The sequence below is a fragment of the Ambystoma mexicanum genome, chromosome 4p, assembly GCF_040938575.1.
Source record: "Ambystoma mexicanum isolate Mex_15411 chromosome 4p, UKY_AmexF1_1, whole genome shotgun sequence".
NCBI lineage: Eukaryota > Metazoa > Chordata > Amphibia > Caudata > Ambystomatidae > Ambystoma > Ambystoma mexicanum.
In genome coordinates this window covers 204,158,166-204,182,541 of record NC_090927.1, presented here as the reverse complement: position 1 = coordinate 204,182,541, position 24,376 = coordinate 204,158,166, and the positions used below count along the sequence as shown (strand labels likewise).

The following is a 24,376-nucleotide window of genomic DNA, read 5'->3' as shown; positions in this document are numbered from 1 at the left end:
GCAAGACCTAGATAAGGGAGGGAGGAGGCCTGAGAGTGGGAAGGAAATGGAAACAGACATGCAACTACCGTACTAGGCCTGACGACATTTCTGGTAGAGCCGGAGAAAATGAAAAGGTGAGGGAGAGGGGTGCAGAAAGGGAGGGGAGGAACAAAACAAGCAACTATCGTACTAGGCCTGATGACATTTCAGATAGTGCTGAGGGGGCGGGGCAGAGACAAGTAAGGGGAGGGGGATGAGACAGACGAGGTTGCTATCATGCTAAGTCCAGGGACAATTCTGATAGAGTAAGTGCATAGAAGAAAGTAAGGGAGGAGATAAGGAGAGGAGTAGAGAACTGAGAGTAAGCAGTCAAAAAGAGTCGAGAAGCAAGAGGGGAGAGCGAATACAATTGCAGACGTCAGTAGTAATGCATAATGTTGCAAGCCAGGATACAAGATGAAGATGGGAACAGCATGATTCAGGGCCATCATGAGTAAAAGATGCAAAGGAAGTCCAGCATGAGAGTTGAGAAAGGGTGACGCACCGTGAATCAATGAAGTCCATAAAGGTAAAATCCAGCAATGGCCACAAGACTGTGATGGTGAAACCAGAATGTATCAGGACAGACTCCTGCAGAAGTAGGCTGCAAGTGGGGGGGGGGACGAGCAGGGCAGAAGAATCAAGCAAAACAGGCAACACCTGTGTGCGAGAAGGGTGGGGGGCACAAGGGAACATCACGGGGGGTGGGACCAGAGGGGGGTGGGGATGGCCTGTGGGGACAGAGGGGGTAAACTCATGTTGGCCTTGCCTCTCCCCCGATCGATAGGGCTGTTGGGAGTAGTAGGCCCACCATGGCTCTAAATAATAATGGGAACCTCTTCCCTTAGTTATGGCTTCTCCTTCTGCTTATGTCAAGAATCTCTGGATTCTGACAGCCACAAGTATGTATTTGACAAATGGGAAGGGAACAAGGGAGCAAATAAACCATGGAAATGAAAATGAATAAGTAAAACAATGGTCCTACTAGGCCTTGTGATGTTCAGAACGTGCAAGTGCGAAAAAGGAGTGGGCGAGGACGAGGGTGTAAGTACTAAAGGACCACCTGGTGGGGTGTCGGGGGAGTGCCAGGGTACCTGTTGGGGAGGCAACAGATAAGTGCATGGGCGGAGGCATCCCAAGCAAAGAGGGAAGTCTGATGCCCATCTGGTCACTGCAGAGCTGAGACAAAACCCAACTAGCAGGTGTAGGCCCAGCAGGGTAGTGCAGGTGGAGGGGGGGGGGTGGAAGATGGTGGTGATTGGGCAGATGGACGGGATCTCTTTAGGAACTAAGCCGCCAATCTCAGCGGATGAGGGGAGAATTAGCACAGATGGGGGGAGGGGTGAGAAGGAGAAGAAAAGGGTATTGAGCAGTTTGCACAACTTGAGGTGCCCGGTTCCAGACAGAGAAGGAGAAGGCGACTGTTCCAGAGGAGGGAGCCAGCCTTAGAGACACCTGCCACCAGCTCTCTGCTTGGAGAAGCATTTGACCAGCAGAAAATTGGAGCAACAAGATCGAAGGGATCTGGAGGGAGAGTATTTAGTGGGGGAGAGTTGCAGGTAGCGTGGTCCCAGGCCCCACACAGCCTTATGGATGATGCAAAGGGTCTTGAATTTAATCCTTGCCACAACTGGGAGTCAGTGGAGAGATTTTATGGCTGGGGTGATAGATGCCCTGGGCTTGAGACCAAGGATAAGTCTTGCAGACCTATTCTGGATTAGATGAAGAGGACGGAGGGAAGAGGTAGATTGAGGAAGATGCTGTTGCAATAATCCAGTCTGGAGAGGACCAAAGCTCTAGTGACATTGAGCTTCTGGGTGGAAGGAGAGGAAAAGGAGAGTTCCTCTGAGGTGGTGAAGTTGAAAGTGGGCCTTCTTGGCAAGGTCCAAGATGTGAGGAGTGAAGGAGAGCGAGGAGTCGAAGATAACCCCAGGGTTTCTGGCCCCAGTGGAGGGAGAGGGAAGAGAGCCCATAGAGGGCAGCCAGAGTGTGGGGGGAACTGGGGAATAGGTCACGATGGGAATAATCTCAGTCTTACTGACATTAAGACAGAGATCATTGGAAGTGCACCAGGACTGGATAGCAGACAGTCAGTCTCGGATGAGAGGAGGAGGACGAGGAGGAGGAGGAGGAGAGCTTGAAGAACTGTGTCTCAACTGCATAACACTGGAAATGAGAGGAGGCGGAGATCAGGTGAGCAAGGGGTGCAAGGTAGAAGAGGAGCCAGGGCGAGAGGATAGAGCCCATTGGAACACCACATGTAGAGAGAGAGTGTGGTGGTGGTGCAGGATGAGAAGGAACCCAGTCGATCCTGGGAAGGGCAGTCAGTGAGGAAGGAGGCCAACCAGTCAAGTGCCTGATCTGATATACCAAGAGTTCCTCTAACAAGTCCTTTATTAGAACTGAACACCACGCTAGAGGTAGTTCCACATGGTTGACCTTCCTAGCATTAACATTCCGAGGATGTCTGTCCTTTCTGTGTTGGATTCATACCAGCAACCCTCCATATACAGCTTCAAATTGTGTTATTGTACTTTTGCTATTATTTTGTACAATGCTTAGAAATAAGCACTTTGTAAATAAAATAAAATACAGTTACAAAGAAGAGTTTGTAAATGTCACATGTTCACCCATCTTACATGACCCTTTGGGTCCAGAGACGCATGCCTGCTGTGATATATACTAGCTGTAGAAAATAAATGGGGGATTTCACAGATCCTTTACTCCATTTCCTGTACCTCTTATTTTCTGTCACCGGAGGTGGATAGTGGATCCACCCATCTTTATTAAAAGAAATTGGACTAATTTCCCCAACTGCCTAGGCAGACCTAGAACTCAATAAGCCTTTGTTCAGACAGTTCCCCCTTACAGAGAGACTGCCAACACATCACTACCTTCCGCTTAAGCTTATTGTTCAGGCACAAGCACTCTTAACATGCTCCTGAACCATCATGGTCTACCCCAGACTTTAGAGAGGCCCAGTTCCTAGGTCTGATTCCAAAATAGCAGAAGGGTCCTTTTAAACACTCACACTAGCATTAATGAAACGTAGCTCCCCACAGGGAGGGAAGGATTAGCCACAGCTATAATACCTACAGGAAAGGCGATGCACATGCCTACAGACCTCCAACCTGCCTACAGACAGGGAGTCCAAGAAAACGGATGCCCTGACCTGGAAAATCTCTGCATGACGTAGCATGGCCCTGAAGGCAATCAGTGCCACCTGTGCCTTTGCTAAATACTCCCACGTGCTGTGGAGGACTATAGCGGAAGCAACTGATCATCACCCGGCTGGAGAGGTGAAGGATGGCTTCTCTGACATGGTTAATGATGGGCAGGTGGCTGGTCAAGCACTGCAAGCAGGTCTTAACACTGCAGACTGCGTAGGCCCGTGCCGTTGGGACGTCCACAGTGCTGCTGTGATCAGCATACCTCCACAGTTCCAATTTCTCACCGAACGTCCCAGCCAAGCTCATGAATATGGCTTTTGACAGTGAGCATCTGTTTTACCCAAAAGCCGACTAGTCTTTAGAGAAATGTATAGACTCAAAACTATCTGCCAAGTCGCTGGGGCTAGTGGTGCAACAGCCTGCCAAGCAGTCCTTCCACTTCTCCTAAAGAGGCAGGAGCTACAAGCGGTATGTTCCCTTTGGCAAGAAGGCACAGCTACAACAAGCCAGGCAAGGACAGAGGTGTTTCTCATGTCCCGGACAGGGCAGAGGGGCCTCTAGAGGCCAGCAGTATTTGACAGCAGTGGCACTGCCCGCCAAGCCACTTTGTGTTCTTCCCCACACTTTTCCGCGGATTGGAGGGAGAGTCTTCAAGCACTGGGACAGGTGGAGGGAGATGAGCTCTGATGCCTGGGCCTTGCAGCATGTGAGGTGGCAACACTGTCTGCACTTTTTTTAAAAAGACCTCCAGGCGGACCACCACCCTCTACCCAGCAGCCAAACAGGAGCTCCAGGAAGAACTGAGGGCCGTGCTGTTAAATGGTGCAGTGGAAGAGGTACCACCCGAGGACTGGAATTCTCAATACTTTTACAAGAAAGGAGGACGCCTCTGTCTCATCCTGGACCTCCGGGCTTTTAACACGTTCCTGAGGAAGGACAAGTTCCGGATGGTGACGTTGAAATAAATTCTCCAGCTCCAGATTGGTGTTGCTGGCCCTTCAGGAAGATTATTTCCACATTCAAATCCATCAGAAACACAGGTGGTTCCTGAGATTTGTCATGCAGGGCGCATACTTTCAATTCAAGATGCTCTCTTTTGGTTTAACCTTCGCACCCAAGGTTTTCACCAAGCTGATGGTAGTGGTGGCGACTCACCGTAGATATGGCGTCCATGTATTCCCTTACCTAGGCGACTGGTTGATCAGTGGGATGTTTTAGTGCAGGCATCAACACAGCTCGAAGAAACCTGTTCCCTGCTTCACAGTTTGGGCTTCTCCCATAACTTGCAGTCCCATGTCACAGTAACTCAGAAGCTCCAATTTGTTGGTGCAGTCCTGGACACCAAGGCAAGGAAGGCGTTCCCTCCCGAGAAGAGTCACCAGTGTCAGACAGATGGTTGAGCTTTTCCAGAATCGCTACGTTTGTTAGCACCTTCCTTCCTCTGCCTTTTTAGGCCTTGTGACGACCTGCTTTTGCACCTTGCCTGAGGGGGAAACATTTCCTGGTCTTGACGGACAACAGAGAGGCCCTGCATTGCCTCAACATGTAAGGAGGTGTGCGGTCCCTGCCACTATACAGGGAGGCCTTGCAACTGTGGTTGCTGGAGAACGAAATTTCAGCTTCTGTAGCCCCATCTGGCAAGAGCAGAGAACGGGTTGCCAGACGCTCTGAGCAGGCAGAGCACTGTCTCACACGAGTGGGAAGTGTGACAGGAAGAGATCTTTGCTCTATGGGGTACCCCGGCAGTGGAACTATTTGCAACGAGGGCCAACGCAACGTGCAGGTGGTTCTGCTCAAGGGAAGTCCCAGTGAATTATGAGATGTGGGTCTTTAATCTCCATTATGCATTCCCTCCGATACCTGTCATCCCGTCAGTTCTCCAGAGGTTGGAGGTTCCAGACCACCATTATCTTGATGCCCCAGCACTGGGCGAGGATAACATGGTACTCTGAACTCTGGAAATGGCCTCTACCCACCTTGCAGGCTCCCTTGGAGGCCTGACCTTCTTTCACAGTCGAAAGGTTGGGTGCTTCAAACAAACCCAGAGTCCCAGGCTCTTGGGAGGGTGGAGGTATGATGATTGTGATCTCTTGAAAGAAGTACTTGAGGTTTTGCTGGATGCACACAGACTTCTACTACATCGTTGTATGTATGCATGCAGGTGGAGAGCATTCGAGGCATAGTATAGGGAGCGCGGGGTAGACCCCATCTCATATACCACCACCATTGTCATATAATTTCTTCTATCCCTAGCCTCATCAGGCCTTCAGATGGGCACAGTGAGAGGTTACTTGACAGCTTGGTCTGTGTTCAGGTTTCTACCTTCACCATTTGTGGGTCCGGATTCGGTCCTCAATTTGGTGCAGACCTTTTTAATGGTAGCTCCGTTAGAGTCGATATATTTTTTTTCCGGTTAGGTTGCTTACCTAGTTATCCTGGTTGCACTCACGTCGGCGAGGCATGTAAGGAAGCTCCAGACTGTCTTGTAAACCGCCATTTCTTTGTTTTTTTAAGTAGAATTCACCACTTAAATTCTGACCCACAATTCCTAGCTAAGGTGTTATCAGAGTTTCACGTCTCTCAAAACATTGACATTTCGGTTTTCTACCCTCCACCTCACCCTTCCAAGGATGAGGAAAGGCTGCATAGGCTAGACCTGAAAAGGGCGCTCAGCTACTATGTGGTCAGCACATCAGATTTTCGACGTGACAACCAACTCTTTGTAGCCTTCGTGCAGTCCATGAAAGGCCTGGCAGTGTCTAAGCAGAGGATTTCCCATTGGATAATTCTCTGCATCACAGAATGCTACCAGAAAGATGGTAAGTAATTATCTTCTGGCATCGGGACACATTCCACCAGGGGAGGGTGCTACGTCCATGGCACTACAAAGGGGTGTGCCAGTGAAAGCGATCTGTTGGATACCGACTTGGTCATCACACCTCAGTCCCCTTTTCCGCGTTGACGGGAACGGGCCGAATTCACCAGCGCTCCTGTGTTTGTCTTCGGCCATATAATTCCACGTGCGGATGATACTACTTTGTCTTTTTTTTTTGTTGTCTTATTTGTCATTCAGGTACTCGGTCCTCAGGCGTCACGCTCCTACCCGGCGCATGCCGACTTCTACAGGGTTCAGCAGGTGTCCATCCTGCAACTGGCTCTTCCCAACTTCAGACCCCCACGACCTCTGCCTACGTTGCCTTGGCCCAGACCACGATTGGCAATCATGTTTGGTGTGTGACTCGCTGTCCTCGAAGGCACTGAAGAACAGACTAGCCAGGTGGCGGGAGCTCTTCCAGAGGTCACCTCTAGAGGATCTCAAGGACTTTGTGAAGCATCGAACCAGGCCCAAGGTAGAGCCAATATTTTCCAGCGCACACCGCGAGGGAGACCCCTTCCCAGGGACTCTCCCACGCGGGAGGGACCAGCCAGGTCCTTCTACCGGCACGTGCCCGAGGCTGCTACAGCTACCGGCTTCGGGTCGAGGGGTCCTCGGATCCTCCCAGGCACAGTGTCGAGGGACCAGAAGGTTCTTGGACCAGGTCTACACCCAAGGGGCTATGCCCTTTTACCGGCACAATGGCCCAGGGGCTATGCCCTAACACCAGCAATACATCTGAGGGGCTACGCCCTAATACCCGCAATACGTCAGAGGGGGCGCCTAAACGCAGCTCTACCGACCCCCAGGTCGAGGGTCTTACACCTACCAGGCCGAGGCCCGAGGAGCAGGATAGGCCTTGTGGTCCACACGCAAGAGTCTTGGACGAGGCTGGGCCCAGCGGGCTGAGCAACACGTTGCAGGCATGTGGCAGGCAGCTCGACAAAATAGCCACGGCGCCAGAAAGGGGCACCCGTCCGACGCCATTCCACAAATTCGGTGAAGAACGAGTGTCAAGGTGGGACTGGCCTCAACCAGGTACGTGGCCTACAGTATACCCTTCATTTGCACCGGGTAACTTTCCTTTGTGTCCGTAGGGGCAGGGTACGCAGCGGCTCCAGCAGTCCCCTGCTACCCTGTCGGTTCCCCCTGCCACACCTTTGGCCAGTGAGGTGGTGATCTTGAAGAAGTTTCTCGGCCTCGTGAGGTCTCCTCAGATGGGGGTTATCAAAGACGCAGTCAGGGAAGTCCTCCCTGCCATGCTAACTGCAGCCTCTGGCTGGAGTAGATCTCCTCCTCCACAAGATCCTCCATATTCGCAGGATACGGACAAGGGGGAGAATCCAGACACGCAATCCTCAGCCAGGGCCTTCCTTGAATGTCTTGCTGGCCTGGCGGAGTACCCGGGCCTCCCCCAACCCGAGGTCGAACAGCCGGCAGATGGGGTTCTGGCTGAAGTCCTCACAAGACGCCCCTCTGCCAACACGGGGATTCCACTGCAAACAGATGTAGTCTCCCTGGCCAAGAAGGGTTGGCTCAAGCCGCTCTTGGTCCAGCCGGTCAACCGACGCCTGGACGGCAAGTACAGGCAGATGGAGGGGGATACACTCTTGCTCTCGACCCATCCTCAGCCACACTCCTCGGTGATCGCTGCGGCATCACTTTACTCCAAGTCTCAGTCGTCCTTGGCCGCCGCCTCTTCGGCACTGCTAGGCAAGATGATCTTGGAGGCGTACGGCAAGAAGATCTACTCCAATGCCTCCTTGCACCTGCATCAGGCCAATGCAGATGCCATGATGGCTGCTGCCAACCAACGGTTATGGCGGTAAATTTCAGACTTCCTCCCGGAACTCCCCAACCAATGCCAATCGCGCTTTAAGGCGGGGCTACGGAAGCCAAGCTCGTGGCGCATGACCTCATGGAATCCACAGTGGCTCATATCGATACCTCAGGCCGTGCCATCTGCATTGCCACGGACATCAGAACAGCCTGGCTCCGGCCAACGAAATTCAACCCTGATGTCCAGGAGAGCATTCTAGATCTATAGTTCGAGGGGGGGACCTCTTCCACTCCTCTACGAACGAAGAGCTGGATAAAAAGAACAGCTCATAAACGGTGAAGTCTGTATCCATTCTTACAAAGACCACGGCCAAATCATACACCCAATTTCAGCAGCACTCGGAGAAGGGTCGTACATATGGAGGGTTCCGCGGCTTCCAGGAACGCAGATCCAGGCAGCTGGACCGCTCGCCGTCATAGAACCGGCGCAAATGACAAAAAGAGGGGTGGGGGAAGTAAGGGCTTTTTCCAGTCCCCCTCCTCCTCAGCCCTTGAGGGAAAGAAGGCATGGCACACCCCTTCGGGTCCACGTATCTCCGGTGGGGGGCAGGCTTGCTCTCCATGCACAATTCTGGCGGCAGAATTTCACTGACCCCTGGATCCTCTGTTGTATCCACGGGGTACTGCCTTCCTATCCCAGCCTCTTTTCCCTCCTCCCCTCCACTCCCACTGGTTGGGACAGCAATTCTTTTGGCGGAGATCCGGTCTCTCGTAGAGAGCCAGGCAGCGGAGGAAGTCCCTGCCTCCCAGCGAGGTTTTGGCTTCTACTCAAGGATTTTCGCCATTCAGAAGAACCAGGCGAGCCTGAGAGTTGTGCTGGACCTTTCCCCCCTCAACCTCTCCTTACCCCTGCAAAAATTCAAGATGGTTATGCCAGCTTTTATAGCGGAGACATTGGACAAGGGAGACTGGATGTGCTCCCTGGACCTGAAGGACGCGTATCTACACGTCCTGATTTGGCAGCCCCATTGTTCTTTCCTACGGTTCAGGATCATGGGCTACCATTTCCAATGCAAAGTCCTTCCATTTGGCCTCAACTCGGCCCCCAGGGTCTTTACCAGACTCATGAACGCTGCAGCGGCCTTCCTCAGAGCGCAGGGCCTCCACATCTACCCATACCTCAATGACTGGCTTCTCAGGGCTACATCTCTGGAAGCGGTTCACCACTCTTCCCATGCCCTTATGAATACTCTGCACGACCTGGGCTTCTCGCTCAACCTCAAGAAGTGTCAGCTGCTCCCTACGCAGACTCTGACATTCCTGGGACTCATTTGGGACACGTGCTCGGAGAGGGTTTTCCCGTCGGAAGACAAAATCTCGGCCATCAAGAAGGCCACTGCCCACTTCCTCGGCAGAGAGGCGACCTCGACATGGTGGTACCAACATCTCCTGCATCCTTTTAGCCGTGCCGCACACAAGACTAAGGATATGAAGGATTCAGCTGCACTTTGCGGCCTCAGAGAATCAGAAGCGGGGCTCGCAATCCGAGATGATCAACATTCCTCCAGACCTAAGACCCAGACCTAACTTGGTGGTCCATGGACTGCAACCTACTGATGGGCAAGCCCTTTCGGCCGCCCTCTCTGCAGGCCACCATCACCAGACTCCTTGCTTGAGGGCTGGGGAGCCACCCTGGACGATCTCTCGGTCCATGGCACCTGGACTCGACAGGAGCAGGAATACCACATCAATTGGCTGGAGCTGAAGGCCATCTGGCTAGCACTTGGAGCATTCCTACCCCTTCTCAAGGTAAGGTTGTCCTCATCCAGACAGACCACTCAACCAGCATATACTACGTCAACAAGCAGGGAGGCACCAGATCCCCTCCTCTGTGCAGGCTGGCGATCAGCATGTGGGAATGGGCCCTGAAAAACGACATTTACCTCTCGGCAGTCCACCTCCCGGGGGAATCAAACCTGGAGGCGGATAGGCTCAGCAGGCTTTGATCGGACAATTACGAGTGGCAGCTAAACAACTTCGTTATTCAGGAGATCTTCAACAGATGGGGTCATCCCAAGTGGATTTCTTTGCCACCTGGCACAACAAGAGATGCCTCCAGTTCACATCCTGGCAGGGTCAGTGCCCCGGCTCCCCGGGTGACGCATTTCACCTCCAGTGGACCGGCATGAAAGCCTACGCCTTTCCGCCTAGCCCCCTGATCCCCAGGGTAATTTGCAAGATCAAGGAGTCTCACCGACTCAGCATCATTCTAATAGCTCCATGGTGGCCGGACAGGCCATGGTTCTCGGAACTACTCAGCCTCTCGGAGGTGCCCCCGATACACCTTCCGACGGGCCCAGCACATCTTCTGGCACAGCAGGGGGGCAGGATCATGCACCCCGCACCAGTGAAACTAGCACTCACAGCGTGGTACCTAAGCAGGTAACGCTGCGGCACCTTAGCCTTTCACAGACCAATCTGGAGATCATACAGGGTGCCAAAAGCAAGGCCACCAGGGCCCAGTACAAAAGCAAATGGATCAGATTCTGCCACTGGGCAGACTCCAGGGGAATCAACCCCTTGGCCTGCAATTTGGACAACGTGCTCTCCTTTTCGGCGCACCTCGCTCATTCGGGGTCCAGGTGGACACCAGCCGCACATACCTTGCAGCCATTGGTGCTTATAGGAACTCGGAGGAGGGCATCTTTTCCTCCTCCAACCCTATAGTCAAAAAACATCTGACTGGTCTTTCTAGGCTCTACCCGCTTGTCAAGAGACTGCACCGGGTGTGGGACCTTAACATAGTCTTGGGCGCCCTGGCGCACAAACTATTCGAGCAAATGGCGTCCGTGGACATCGGGCTGGTCACCATCAGGACGGCCTTACTAGTCGGTCTTACCTCGGCTCGTAAAGTCAGCGAGATCCAGGCGTTGGTCGCCCCTGAACCATATACAACCTTTCACAAGGACAATGTAGTCATGCGGACGCACCCGGCATTTCTGCCCAAGGTTCCATCTGCATTTCACTTGAACGAAGAAATAGTCCTTCCCACATTCTTTCCCGTTCCCAAGGATGAAGCACAGAGTGCTGCACTGCCTGGATGTCAGGCTTGCCCTAAAATTCTACTTGGACAGGACCCAGGGCTTCCGCAAGGCGGACGCTCTGTTTGTGACTTTTGGAGGCTCGAGGCCAGGCTATCAGGCCTCTAAGGCCTCCATATCCCGCTGGATGGTCTCTGCCATCAAGGAAGCATACGAAGGCCAGCACAAGATGCTCCCGGCCAACATGCATGCCCACGCAGTCAGGGCCAATGCAACGGCCATCACATTCCAGCGCCACATCCCTTGGCAAGTCATAAGCAGGGCGGCCACTTGGGCCTCTCCCTCGGCTTTCTGCATGCATTACTGTTTGGATGCCGGCTCTATATCTGATGCAGCTTTCGGACAGGCGGTTCTCGGGAACCTATTTGCTTAAGGATCTCTCCAAGACTGAAATCTCTGTACTGGCTCCCAGTGGCTGCGAGGATTAAGTTAAAAACCCTCTGCATTGTCCACCAGGCCTTCTGGGGCCTAGGGCGGCAATACCTTCAACTCTTTCTTCCTTAACATCTTCCTTCTCAAGCTCTTCGCTCATCCGCCTCCAACTCCCTCAGGGTCAGTAGCTTCTCCAAGCAACGAGTTGGTGGTAGATCTCTCTCTTCGGCAGGGGCCTCCCTCTGGAACAGCCTTACTGCCTCCCTTAAACTTCTGGAGAACCATCTCCGGTTCTGGAAGCACCTCAAAACCTTCCTCTTTGCTTCTGCTTTCTCTCCCCCTTTCCCCTGCTAAATTCCTGGCTGATACTGCAATGGTTACCTGGCCACCCTTCTGATTTCGGGACCAGGCCCCGCCAGTTGTACACCTGCAGTTCCTCCCTGGCAACCCTTGCACCTGGGGACTGTTTTCTGTATCCCTACAGTCTCCCTACCAGCACTTATGTCTGCACTTACCTTGCACTTGCCACCATCTGGACATTTTACTATCTTATTTATTCTATTATCCCATGTACTGCACTTCCCATCTCCCTTCCCCCTTGCACTTTTCCCTTTCCCCCTTCCCATGCACTTGCGCAATCTGAATGACACTGGGCCTAGTAAGATCGTTGTCTGTCTTCCCTTGTTCCCCCTCCCTTGCCTCGTCGCGCCTTGAAACACTTTTGTATAGGCGCGTTATAAATGCCATATCATATCAAGGAGGGTCTCCTCTCCACCCTGGGGCTACAATCAGTTGTAATCGCCCATACAGTATGGAGGAAAGGGGACGGGACGCAAGAGTAATTATAAATTACTCACCGTAGTGACTAAGGTACTCTTAGTCCATAGTCCCCTTTCCTCCATACATCCCACCAACCTCCCCCCTAATAATACCGGCGTCATTAGGCAATGTTAAATCTATTTTCGACGCATCAGTGGGGACTTAGATGTGGCGCCTCCAAATTTAAAGGGGAAGAAGGTTTTTTTCTGGTGAAAAAGGTTCAGTCTCCTGTCCCTTGGAAGGGACGCCCATACAGTATGGAGGAAAGGTGACTATGGACTAAGAGTACGTTAGTCAATACAGTGAGTAACTTATAATTTTTATGGATTCTTCTCCCGCAGATTCCTCATCTGTTGGGTATCCCTTTTAGCATCAGCTGCTCGGAAACCTTTTGGCGGGGGGCATAGTACGATTGGACATAGTCTGTCAACTTCTCTTTACTTGGCTGCGCCACTCCTGGTCTCCAAACCTGATGCCGGCAGCACCTATGTAGCGGCACTGCACCCTCGTAGTCCAGTTCCTGAAATCAACACCCCCTCCTCCTCCAAGTTCAGCGCTGCATAGGAAGACTCCAGAAGGATTTGGCTTAATGAAAGCCAAATAAATGCTTCATTTTGTTTGTGAGGAACAGCCACCGTACTGTGAGCAGTAGGATGGCCATACACAAGCAGTATATGTCAAAATGTCCAAAGGGCAGCTGCACCCCCTTTTTTCTGTTCGACGTGGGATGGCACAGGATGGAGTTTACAGTGTTAGAACCTGGCTGCAAGTCACTGTTCAGCACAATCGATTCCTGAGCAATGCTGCTGACCCTGATCCCTATTAGTTGAAAACCAAGACTCTTCATCTCTTTACTTGAACCCCAGGCTGGTAGAAGAATTGCTTCAAAAGTGATGGGTTGGCATATTTCCTTGAAAGGGTTTTTGACACTGACTCTTTTGCAGCGAGCATGTTCTGACGAGAGGGTGGAATACCGTGTTGGTGAAAGTCTCAGTGCAGGTTTTTCTTTTTAAGGAGGAAAAGTATGGCTTTGCAGAAGGGACAAAGGCAAAGTCTGCACGTTTTCATGACCACATAGTTCCCTTCATCTGGCAGTGATCTTAACAGTTATCAGGGTTAATATGGATTTGACCTAACAAAACTATCATCTTTGCATGACCCTGTGTAATGTTTTTCCCTTTAAAAAACACTGCCTGTACTTTAAAGATTTTGTGAGCGACTTGTTAAGCATTGGGAATGCAGCCTCTGTTGCTTTTAGTGAACAAGGTGTATGATGCTTGCAAAGGGCAAATTATGCCTCAAAGCCAAATAGTGGAAAAACATGTATGATTATAACAATTATTATATTTGCAACTTCATGCTTGAGATACAGCTAGGAATAACTGAATCAAATCTTGGATCAACATAAATCCTATGTTTGAGTAATGCATTTGATTAGCAATGATGTTAAGCATGGTTTTACGTGCTTCAGAAAGCATAAGTGCTGTGCTGTTAATCAATAACACAGCATTACATGCCAATGTCAGGATACATTAAGTCACCTTATGTAGATACCAAGGCCAAGCAGACAGGGAGTTGAGAGAGCTCAAACTGTAATAAATATGTTTTATCACAGGACAGATACATTTATCTGTATGGAAAACAATTGAAACCCTAATTTGATCCTCACTGTAGCCTGCATAAAAGCAGCTGTAGACTGATGTGGTTCGAATACAATGAAGTAACTCCAGTGCTTGGAGACTATTGCTTGTGAAGTTACCTGTGTAAGTGTTATATATACATGAATACTGTGCTTTTGAAGTATAGATCCTTTGACCTTCTGAAAGGAATTGATGGAGAGGTCTTGTTGGTCATGTACAGAGATGCAAAATGTATTTCGTAACACTTATTTCTGTCTCCTGTGGACTAGCTGATGATTTTAGCTCCCATGACACCCTTGATGAGCCAGAAGCTGGTGGATGGGATGCTACCCTCGCCGATGAAGAAGAGGATGAGTTCTATGAACTACAGATAGCTAAACATCATGACAGTGAAGTGAGTATCTCATGCCATGGTGCAAAAATGAACCTGGTGACAGCTGTTTGGTCACATTGGCTAAAGCTGTGCATTGGTTTTGCTTCTTGGTAACTGTCAAGAAAACCATAACTGAACAGTACATACAATCTGCCAGTGCCGTGCAACATACAATGGTTTGCAGACTCACCCACATACTAACTTTCTTGAATTTATTAAGCCATTGTAAGGGTGCAGAGGAGGGAGACTAACACACAAGTGGCATAGTGATTGCTATAGACTTTTATTTGGTATAAAAATAAAGAGAAAACCTATATTTCCCTATATCTGAGGGGTTTTCTGCTTCAACTAAAGTGGTAATGGGTCGGTCGGGATGTCTTGGTAACTGAAAGAGTCCACCGTTGCGTGTCAAAATGTTCTTATCTCTGTCCCTCACACTCAGCCGTACAGTTAAGGGGTGGAACAGCCACTTTTGCTCCCTAAAAATAGACAAAAACTGGCAGTAAAAATATTTCCAACAAAAAATAGGAAATCGACACATGGGAGCTTGTCTCCTTTCCCTCACCCACACAGCTCCATGGATATGTTTGGATCACTAGTACACATAGCACCAGAGGAAACCACTTATTATTACTGCCTGACCCAAAGAGGTAAAAATACATCTTTTAATGTGCATGAATAACTTTGTGCAAAGAAATATATATATATTACAAAAATATTTTTCAGTTAAAGCATATTTTGATACACTTATAAAATACTTGCATTTTGAATGGGACTTCCTTTTTACTCCATAAAAATCATTTTACTCCTAACTTTAAAAAATAGGGAGTAAAATACTCCCACTTCAAAATGTTATCTGGAACACTGCTTACAGGTATAACTAAACTAAGAAGTAGCACCTTCTCCTGAACTGGGTGGCACAGTTCATGTTGCAAGTTCCTTACCTGGGGAAATTACTCCCTTCCCCTGGTTTTAGTACTTCACAAACCAACAAACGGATTGCAGATCCTCTAGCACTTTGCACCAGAAAGCTCACTATTTTGTTATACCATGGGGATAACACCTGGCTCACTGGTTTGATCCTCCCAGCAGGCTCATCTACCAGGAGAATGACTCCATTCTCCTGGCTTTTATTGGCTTTGTTCTCCCAGTTCACAATGCCAGGGGGAATGTCTCCCTTCCCCTGGCTTCTTTGTATACTTAGTTTCACAGTTCAGCTCTCTATTGGTTTGTTCTGGCAGACCTGGTTCACTCCCCTGCCAGGTACTGCCCCGGGGAAGATGGCATTAACTGGTCTTCACTTGTGGGTGCAGGTCCCAGACCTGTATCTCCTTATACTCCTACGGCCTGTCCCATTTCCTCCATACTTTTGGGACATTCCGTCCTGTGGGACGGGACCGGAGCACTTTTGTAAAAAAAAAAAAGCATCAAATTGAAAATGTTTCCTTCTTTTTTACGTGAGGTACCGCACGCGGCCATAATCCACCCTCCTTAGCTCCGCCCAGCGCATCGCCCTTCAGTCCTTTTCTCCGTGCGGTCGGGGCTGGATGCACTTGCATCACCGGGAAGATCTTTTTCTTTCCCGTTGTCCTTCTCTCCTGCTCCGGTTCTGTGGTTGCGTAGTCCTCAGTCTATGCCGGAGCGTCTGGGATTTGCCACTTGTTCTTCTTGCGAGCGTCGCTTTGCTAGGGCGGATCCCCATGCTCTCTGCTTGGAGCGGCTGGGACCAGATCACCTTTGGAACTCGTGTTTCTTCTGCAACTCCCTTTCGGTCCGGGCACTTCAACGTTGTCTTCGCAGGTGGGAGGAAATCTTCCAGAAAGTTCCTCCATTGTATTTCCAACTCTTCAATGATGGAAAGAGACGCCAGGTAAATTCTTTACTTTTCAGGGCACCCCGGCCGAGGGACTCCTTCCCAGGGTCCTCCAGGTCCGGGAGGGGCTTCAAAAGCTCTGCTACTGGGGTTATCCCTGAGGTGCCTCGCAGGCCTAATAGGCATACCAGGGTTTTCTCTGAGGGTTTCCGCAAGGGGCCTGCCTATACCGGATCACGATCCGAGGTTCACTGATCAGGTGCTAATAGCCAGCATAGTCGTGCTGAGGCGTTGGGTACCAGAGTTCACTCCAAGGTCTCCTTGTCTGGAGCTTCCCACACAGACACCAGGGTGCTCCCTGAGGCCTCTGAGACTTTCTGTACCGAACCACGGTTAGAGGCCCCTCTCGAGGGAGCCATTAAGACCGGACTCTGTTCCGAGGTTCCTCTTAACAAGGCTAAGGTGTATACCAACAGAACTGAGAGGCCTGTAACGGTCTTGTCTGTGTGGTGGATTCCTCAACTTTCCTGCGCTTGCGGAGGTACCGGTTCTGTTGAGTGGACACAGGGAGAGGTCGTCGACCGTAACTCCTCTGTTACCGGCATTGCCGAGGTTCCTCCTTTGGAGGCTAATTCAAGGGACAAGATGTCCAGTAAACATCCAAGGCCCCATAGTACCGGCTCTGCCGAGGATCCTTGTGTCAAGGCAAACATTTCAGTCAAGTCCCCTGACCAGTCTGTGGAGTCAACTGCCTCATCTACACATGTGACGCAGTTCTCCTCAGATGTTCACAAATGGCGTGTCTACGGCAGCCATTTTGGATTCTTCCCTCACACCCACGCTATCGACAGCAGGTGCTGGGAATTTTCTTTACGGTCGATAGCCTTTTCCACGCGACAGTGTGAATCTGTTCCGCCCTTCCTATGACTGGCGTGCTCGGATGGCACTACCGCATACGGTCTTGCTTCCTGGCAGCCTCTTCATCAGAGGATGCCTTTTTCGGGATGTTTCAGAGACCTATGCACTCTGACCTCATGAGGGAGTACTTTAAGAGCCTTTCTTGTAGCTCTGTCACCAGGGTTTACCCTGAGGTGCCCCAAGGGCCTAACAGGCGTACCAGAGATTCCTCTCAGGGTTCTGACGGACCTGCCAGTACCGGACATTGTTCCGGGTTCACCATCACAGTGCTAAAGTTAAGCCCTGTTCGACTGGGTGCAGGGATACCATGGTTTACCCTGAGGTCTCTGTTTCTGGAGTTTTCCCTGCTGTAGCCAGGCTGAAACCGGAGGTTCCTCTTGTGGAGGTTAAAGTCTATATCGACAGATGTGAGAGGACTTCTCTGAGGATCTTGTCGGTGAGGTATTGTCCTCAACGATCCCACGCTCAGGGTTGTGGTGGTACCGGGTCTGTCGAGGGGGCAAAGAAGGGGGGTCACGGACCGCATGTCCTCTGGTACCGTCTTGTCCGAGGTTCCTCCATTGGAGGCTAATTTTGAGACTGGTTCGAAGATGTCGACTAAGCATCCGAGACCACCCAGTACCGGCTCTGCCGAAGTTCCTTGTAAGGCTAAAGTGTTACTGAAGCCCCCTGACTCTCCTGAGGAGGCAATTGCCTCAGTTATGCACGTGACCAAGTTCTCTTCAGGTGGCGACAAAATAGTGGTCCAACATGCTTAGCTTACAGCAGCCATTTTGGATACCTCCCTTACACCAACATTTGCACCGTCTGGTGCTGGGAGCATTCTTTTCAGCAATAGTAACCCGTTCCATCCTTCTTTGACCGGCGTGCGTGGGCTCTGCTGCCTCATACTGTCTCACTCCCTCCTGCTTTGCTCCCCTGATCTATGTGGACTCGGCCGGGGGTGTACCCTCCTGGCAACCATCCTCCTAAACCCTCAGCTGAGGATTAGTTTTTTGGGAAGTTTCAGAGGCTCATGCACTCTGACCCTATGAGGCCGTCTTTCGAGCGTCTTTTCACTCCTGGTCCACCCCGTTCCCGGCGGCTCCGATTCGTTTTTCTTCTTTTAAAACCTGAGGCGGTAGGCGTGGAGGATCAGTCTTCTGTTTCCGGCTTGTTGGGATGAGCCTTAAGCTGATGAGGATGGCAATGAGCTGCCCCGCTCAGTGAGGGTATTCCATGACCGGGAGGGGCTAGTGTAGCTCTGTTACCAGGGATTCCCCTGAGGTGCCTCAAGGGCCTAATAGGCGCACCAGAGTGTTCTCTGAAGGTCCCTCAGAGGACCTGCCAAAACCAGACGTGGTTCAGAGGTTCACGATTTGGGTGCTAAGGTTCTGCTCAGTTCGTCTTTGACTCTGGATACAGGGGTTCGCCCTGAGGTCGCATTTCTGGATTTTTCCACACTGATACCGGGGTACGCCCTGAGGTCTCTATTTCTGGTGCTTGTCATACCGAGCTACGGCTTGAGGCCCCTCTTGAGGGAGCTACATGTCCTTGGTTAAAACCCAAGGTTCCTCTAAATACAGTACTGACCGAGTCATCCTCTAAGGGTCCTGTCGGTAGGATACATTCCTCAACCGTCCCACGCTCGGGTGTGGAGATACCGATTCTGTCGAGGGGGTAAAGATGATGATCAGCAGCAGGCCTTCCAGTACCGGCTCTGCCGAGGTTCCTCCATTGGAGGCTAATTCTAGGTCTGTTCCTAGGATGTCCACTAAACATCCTAGATCTGCCAGTACCGGCTCAGCCGAGGATCCTTGTTTCAAGGCTAAGTGTTTCTTAAGTCCCCTGACTCGCCTGAGGGGATAGTTGCCTAATTTCTCCTATGACGCAGTTCTCTTCAGGTGTTGACTAAATGGCGCCCCAGCCTCCTTGGTCCATGGCAGCCATTTTAGATACCTCCCTTATACCAACTTTCATGTCGACTGGTGCTGGGAGCTTTTCCTTTGGGGCTGAGCAGTTTTTTCCACACTATGTGGACAACAGGGACCCAGTTGTTGGTCCTGGCGACAGCTTCAGCTAAGGCCCCTTGTACACAGAGGTTAGGGTCTCAGACTCGGTCCTTCTCTGGGATCAGGGGGTTTCAGGGTCGCCATGCGCACCGATCTGAAACTACTGTTGGTAGCCCCGCCTTAAGCGTCAGCAGCAAGGTGGTTGGTTTTTCCTCTACAGGAACAGATCATCTCCCTCCCGACAAATCACCAAATTATATTTTTTTGTCGGTCACACTACACTTCCGTGGGAGGACGAATCTCGTCTCATCTGTAGGCGTAGCAAACCATCACCGAAGACTGGTGTGTCCATCGTTTAGCTAGGTTTTCGCTTGCCCTTTCCTCCTACACCACCCTTCAAACCTCTCATCCGACAGACTGTTCCCCTCATGGAGCAAGGGAGGGGCTAGTACTGCTGTCCTTTCACAGTGCTCAACCATCTTTCAGAGAGAAATTCAAGTTGATCTCGCCCTTGCACATTCTGACTTGGAGCCCGCATATGAAATATCTGCGGTTCTCTGGAGCCTGCGTATGAAATATCTGCGGTTCTCCGTGAGAGCAGAACAGTTCAAATGCGGGTGCTCTTTTGGGTCTCGGCTAAGCGTGACGCACTGGAAACTACTCTGAGGGGCCCGCAGTGGACTCCCAATACCAGATCTTCTTCCAAGGTTCCCCATTTGGGGCTAAGGCTGACCCCAGTTCTGTTGTGACTTTGGATACCAGGGTTCGCCCTAAGGCTTCTCCATCTGGAGCTAACTGTACGGAGTCTTGGCTCGAGGCCCCTGTCGAGGTGGCTATAAAACCAGGGTTAAACCTGAGGTTTCCCTGCTTGGGGCTAAATCGGTCCCCAACAGAATTGAGAGTCCCGGCTGTGAGGTATATCCCTAAGACTTTCCGCGCGTGCGGCCGTGGTGATACCAGTTCTGTTGAGGGGACGAAGGAAGTTGGTCACCTACCACGGACCTTCCAGTACCGGCTCTGCCGAGGATCCTTCACTAGAGGCTAATTCTGGGGAAGCCCCTGATGTGTCTAGTAAACACCCTAGATCTGCCAGTACCGGCTCTGCTGAGGTTCCTTGTTCAAGGCTAGGATGGCACGCAAGTCCCCCGACTCCCTTGGGGAGACTATTGCTTCACTTGCTCCTGTGATGCAGTTCGCCCCTGATGTGTTATAATGGCAGCCAAACCTCTGCAGGCCACAGCTGCCTTTTTGAATACCTCCCTTAAATTGAGGTTTTACATCACCAAGCAGGGAGAGACAGACTCTCCTCTCCTTGTGGATCTTGTCATGCAAATTTGGTCATCCAGTATATTGTTTGGCTCCAGGCTCCACACATCCTGGGTCACCTCAATGTGACCGCAGATTAATTCAGGCACCAGTCGGCATCGGTTACGATTGTGAGATGAACAGCAATATCATCTCCAACTTTTCCAGCAATGGGGCTCGCTAGAGGGGGTCCTCTTTGCAGCTTGTGGGTCAACATGAAAGCTTATGCTTTCCCCTCATTGCCTCCTGCTTATTGGTCGTTCTGTAAACACATCAAACCGTTGCCAAAGCAGCTACGTGGGCTTTCCCACCAGCTTTTGTGAAGCATTACTGCTTAGACCTGAGCGCCAGGGCTGATGCTCAGTTCAGGCAAGCTGTTTTCAAAACCGCTTTCAGTAAAGGAGTTCCATCCACCCGTTATTCTGTAAGGAGTGCTTGGTAATCTCCCAAAAGTATGGAGGAAAGGGAACGGGACGTAGGAGTATAACAAAGTTACTCACCGTAGTGACTACCTTACTCCTAGTCCCCTTTCCTCCATACGCCCGCCCGCTGTCCCCTCTAATAAGTATCCTCTATTATTGCTTAAATGGTCTCAGAGCTGGCGATAGAGAAGGACTGAAGGGCGATGCACAGGATTACGGCCGCGTTCGGTACCCCGCATAAATAGAGAAGGACACATTTTCAATTTGATGCTTTTTTACAAAAGTGCTCCGGTCCCGTCCCACAGGACGAAATTTCCGAAAGTATGGAGGAAAGGGGACTATGGACTAGGGGTAAGGTAGTCATTACGGTGAGTAACTTTGTTATTACGTGGATTTGGCAGACCTAGGTTCCTTCGCTTCCTGGTACTGTCACAAAGAAGATGACTTGCATTTTGATCTTGGGTGCTCGACCTTTCTCTATTGGCCAGTGGTATTTCTGTTCCCATTGGGGCGAGGGATTCTATCCCAGAGGCTATGATTGGCTACCCACTCCACCCCGCTGGGTCTCCCATGTTTCCCATTGCCTATTTCACAAAACTGGACACGTCACCAGCTCTTCCAGGGATCGCGGTTCTTCTTGCCAGCCTCCCCGGTTCCCTTCTGATCTGACCCAGCTGCTTTCACCAGCGACTTCTCGCTCCCACCTCATAACAGGTAGGGGACTGCCACTCTTTTGGCGGTCCTGATGAGAGTCGGTCTCCTGCTGGCTTCTCTGCTGCTTCAGCGTCAGTGATGTCTCCCCTTTCTGCTCCCTTTGCCCGGTTTGTACTTCCCGATTAGCTGACGTGGACTTCTCGTTTCCGCAGTAGAAGACGCAGAGTCATTCAGTTTCCTTATTGTACGGCTTGTCCCACCCTGTGTAACTTCAGTCTTTCAGTGGCTCTGTGGTAATCGTTATGCCTCTCGTACTACCCCCAGGGGAACTATCGGGTTGCGGCCTCACCTCCCTGGCTTCATGGGGGAAGGAGCACCCCCCCCCCCCGGGAGAAGTGACGACATCTCAGGATTCGTCACACTAGATTTTCCACTTGCTGTAAAGATGCATTGCTTTAAATGTACCCAGTTTGGAAAAATGTGTTTTGCTTTGAGCATCAAGGCCTTTTCTGCATCACGCTGAGGTCTTGCTGACCAGTAAAACATTCAGTGTTTATTCATGCTGCCTGCCAGTGTAGTCCAAAAGCCATAGCATTGCTGGTGTGATTTTGATTTGGGGTCTTGTCATTTAGCAAGCAAAGACAGCTATGATTCTTATTGTTAAACCATTCTAAAGTCTGCATAAAAAATGCCATGCCAAGGTCTGGTGCTAAAATCAGAAATACTATGCTCAGTGGCGGAATTTATTTTACAATGCAATATAAGAAACAGCAGAAGTCAGAAAGTTTAATCCGTTAAATCTTATAAAAAAAAATGTTGAACCAAAGGGGTGAATGAGCAACATTTGGTAAGTTGCTCTGTTCAACATTGGGCCATGGAAAAAGACTTATACTCTCAATGTCTACATTTGCATCCTTAAATATATAATTATAATTGTTAATTTATAACGCGCTTAATACCAGGACTGGTTTCTAAGCGCTGTTTTGATTCCAAGAATAACGTGTAACCCCTGAGCTATCCTTCCTTCCTGCACTCAATGTTTAAACCTACCTTGTTCATTAATAGTTAAACCCATTAGGTTCACTGGATGTTTAACATTGTACTAAAAATAGAAATCTATGATAGACCTCTAATTGTCCTGTCACTAGATAAGGGCTGATTCTAACTGATTCACTCCTCCCACATATTCCTCATCTTTGGTATTCTGTCTCCAGTGCAGTGGGGCACAGAGAGTGGTATTGCCACCTCAGTGGTCCGCACAACAACCTCCGGAGGGAAAGCATCAAACAGGTAGCCTTTATTGGCATGCCACCACATGGGGGGAGAATTTCCCTGTTCGTAGTGCAATGGCATCAGATCACTAGTGAACTGGATATCCCAGTGTCATGATCTCTGCTTCCAAAAGGTCAGGGTTTTCCCAACTCCCTTGGAAGCAGATCCATAACCCAGGTTCCGAGTGCCAACCAGTCCCAATTGGGACCTTTTGGACCCAGTCCTGGCGCCAGTGGCACCAGGCTCATAAATATGCCCAGTCCCAGCGCTGGAAGCGCCAAGCTCATAATGCTTGGGTGGACTTACCTGCAGCAGACCATGCTGCTTACTTGCCTGCCAGTTGAGCCTCTGATCCTCTTCTGTTTGGAACTACTTTTCCTGTTGGGTGGGGCAGGAGCCACTCCCTAGATTCAGAACACTGGAACTCTTCTGGAAAGCAGGAACTCTTTTCTTACCTAGGCGTGGCTGTGGAAGGAAACACCTAAGCACTACAGGAGGCTATTTAAACCACACCCGATGGATGAATCTTGCTTTGCGTTATTCTGCATCCTCTGCAGCAGAACGCTCATCGTGTCTTCTGCATCTGATCCTGGGCCTAAGGAAAAAGGCTTACCATCCTGAATCCAGTCTTCAGCAACACCTATAAAGACAAGAAAGAACAGGTTAGCATTACGGTCTTCAGTGACAGCTCTTTACTTACCTGGTCCATCGGCTGTCACCAAAGCCTCGCGCTGCATTCCGGCATCTGAAAGACAAAGGCTTACCTACTCTTCGTGCGCTCCGGAGATCTTCACACTGCATTCCGGCATCTGAAAGACAAAAGCTTACCAACTCTTCGCACGCTCCGGAGGCCTTCGGCGCTGCATCCCGCATCTGAAAGACAAAACAAGGTGCGTTTAAAGACATTGGGGAACTTTAATACTCACGTGCCATTACTCCTTTCCACATCTAACCCAGTGGGTATTCCAGCACCCTGCAGCCGCTCCGAACTTGTACCTGCAAAATAAAAAGACAGTTAGAGCGCATCGTGAAGCAGGCAACAAGCGCTTACTTACGTGCTTCCAGGCGCTTCTATTCATCACACGGGCTCCATCTTCAACTCACTTCAGCCCGGCATCCGCCATCGCCGGAACCCTGCAAAACAAGAAACATCATTACTAAAGACTTTAAAGACATTAGAATTACTCGAAACTTACCGTTCATGCAGTAAACGACGGACAGCAGTCCTCTGAAGTCAAGAGGCCTGCGCTACCTATCCAGTGAAGAAACTGGTTACAGCACCCTGCCCCGAGGCAGATGGAGAGCACAGCGTTCACTTACCTAAGGTGAGAGCGTTAACCTTTGGGGTTCTACAGGAGAAGAGAAAGGGAAGAAGAGAGAGACATTCAATAACCCAGTTCCTTAATCCCATATTTTCTAACTGCAGACATCTTACCCTTCAAGTCAGACATACAGTGCACAGAGGTCCAGCCCAAAGAGCCAGCCGTGTGTTACACATCACCTTTGCAGATAAGGTATACGCCCAGTCAAGACCGGCGCCTCTACGGGAATCAGGTGAGCATTACAGAACGCAAAGCCTACCACAAAACTCCCGTCCAGGCGCTATGGAAACCTCGGATACCAACCAGCTAGCCCAGTTACTTGGGGAACTAAGGGCAGAAGTGCATGCAGCCCTTCAGGAAACGAACGCTCTAAGAAGGGAACTGATTATTTCCAAGGAGCGAACAGATGATCTCGCTAGACAATTGCTACAGTCACAAGCCGGACAGACCCCGTTACCCGCATCTGGGGGAAATCTTCCTTCTACATCCTCTATGAATCCAGTGCAGATCAACCTTCCTGGGAATGTAC

The 24,376-nt window shown here is 50.6% G+C and overlaps 1 protein-coding gene across 1 annotated transcript in view; it reads left to right on the top strand.

The window, feature by feature from the left end:
• The window catches only part of KIF13B (kinesin family member 13B), a 1,451,009-nt gene that overhangs the window by 1,062,844 nt on the left and 363,789 nt on the right, over positions 1–24,376 (top strand). Inside the window, exon 30 of the mRNA XM_069605712.1 lies at positions 14,047–14,171. Coding sequence (XP_069461813.1) covers positions 14,047–14,171 — 125 coding nt within the window. The remainder of the gene's footprint in view (positions 1–14,046; positions 14,172–24,376) is intronic.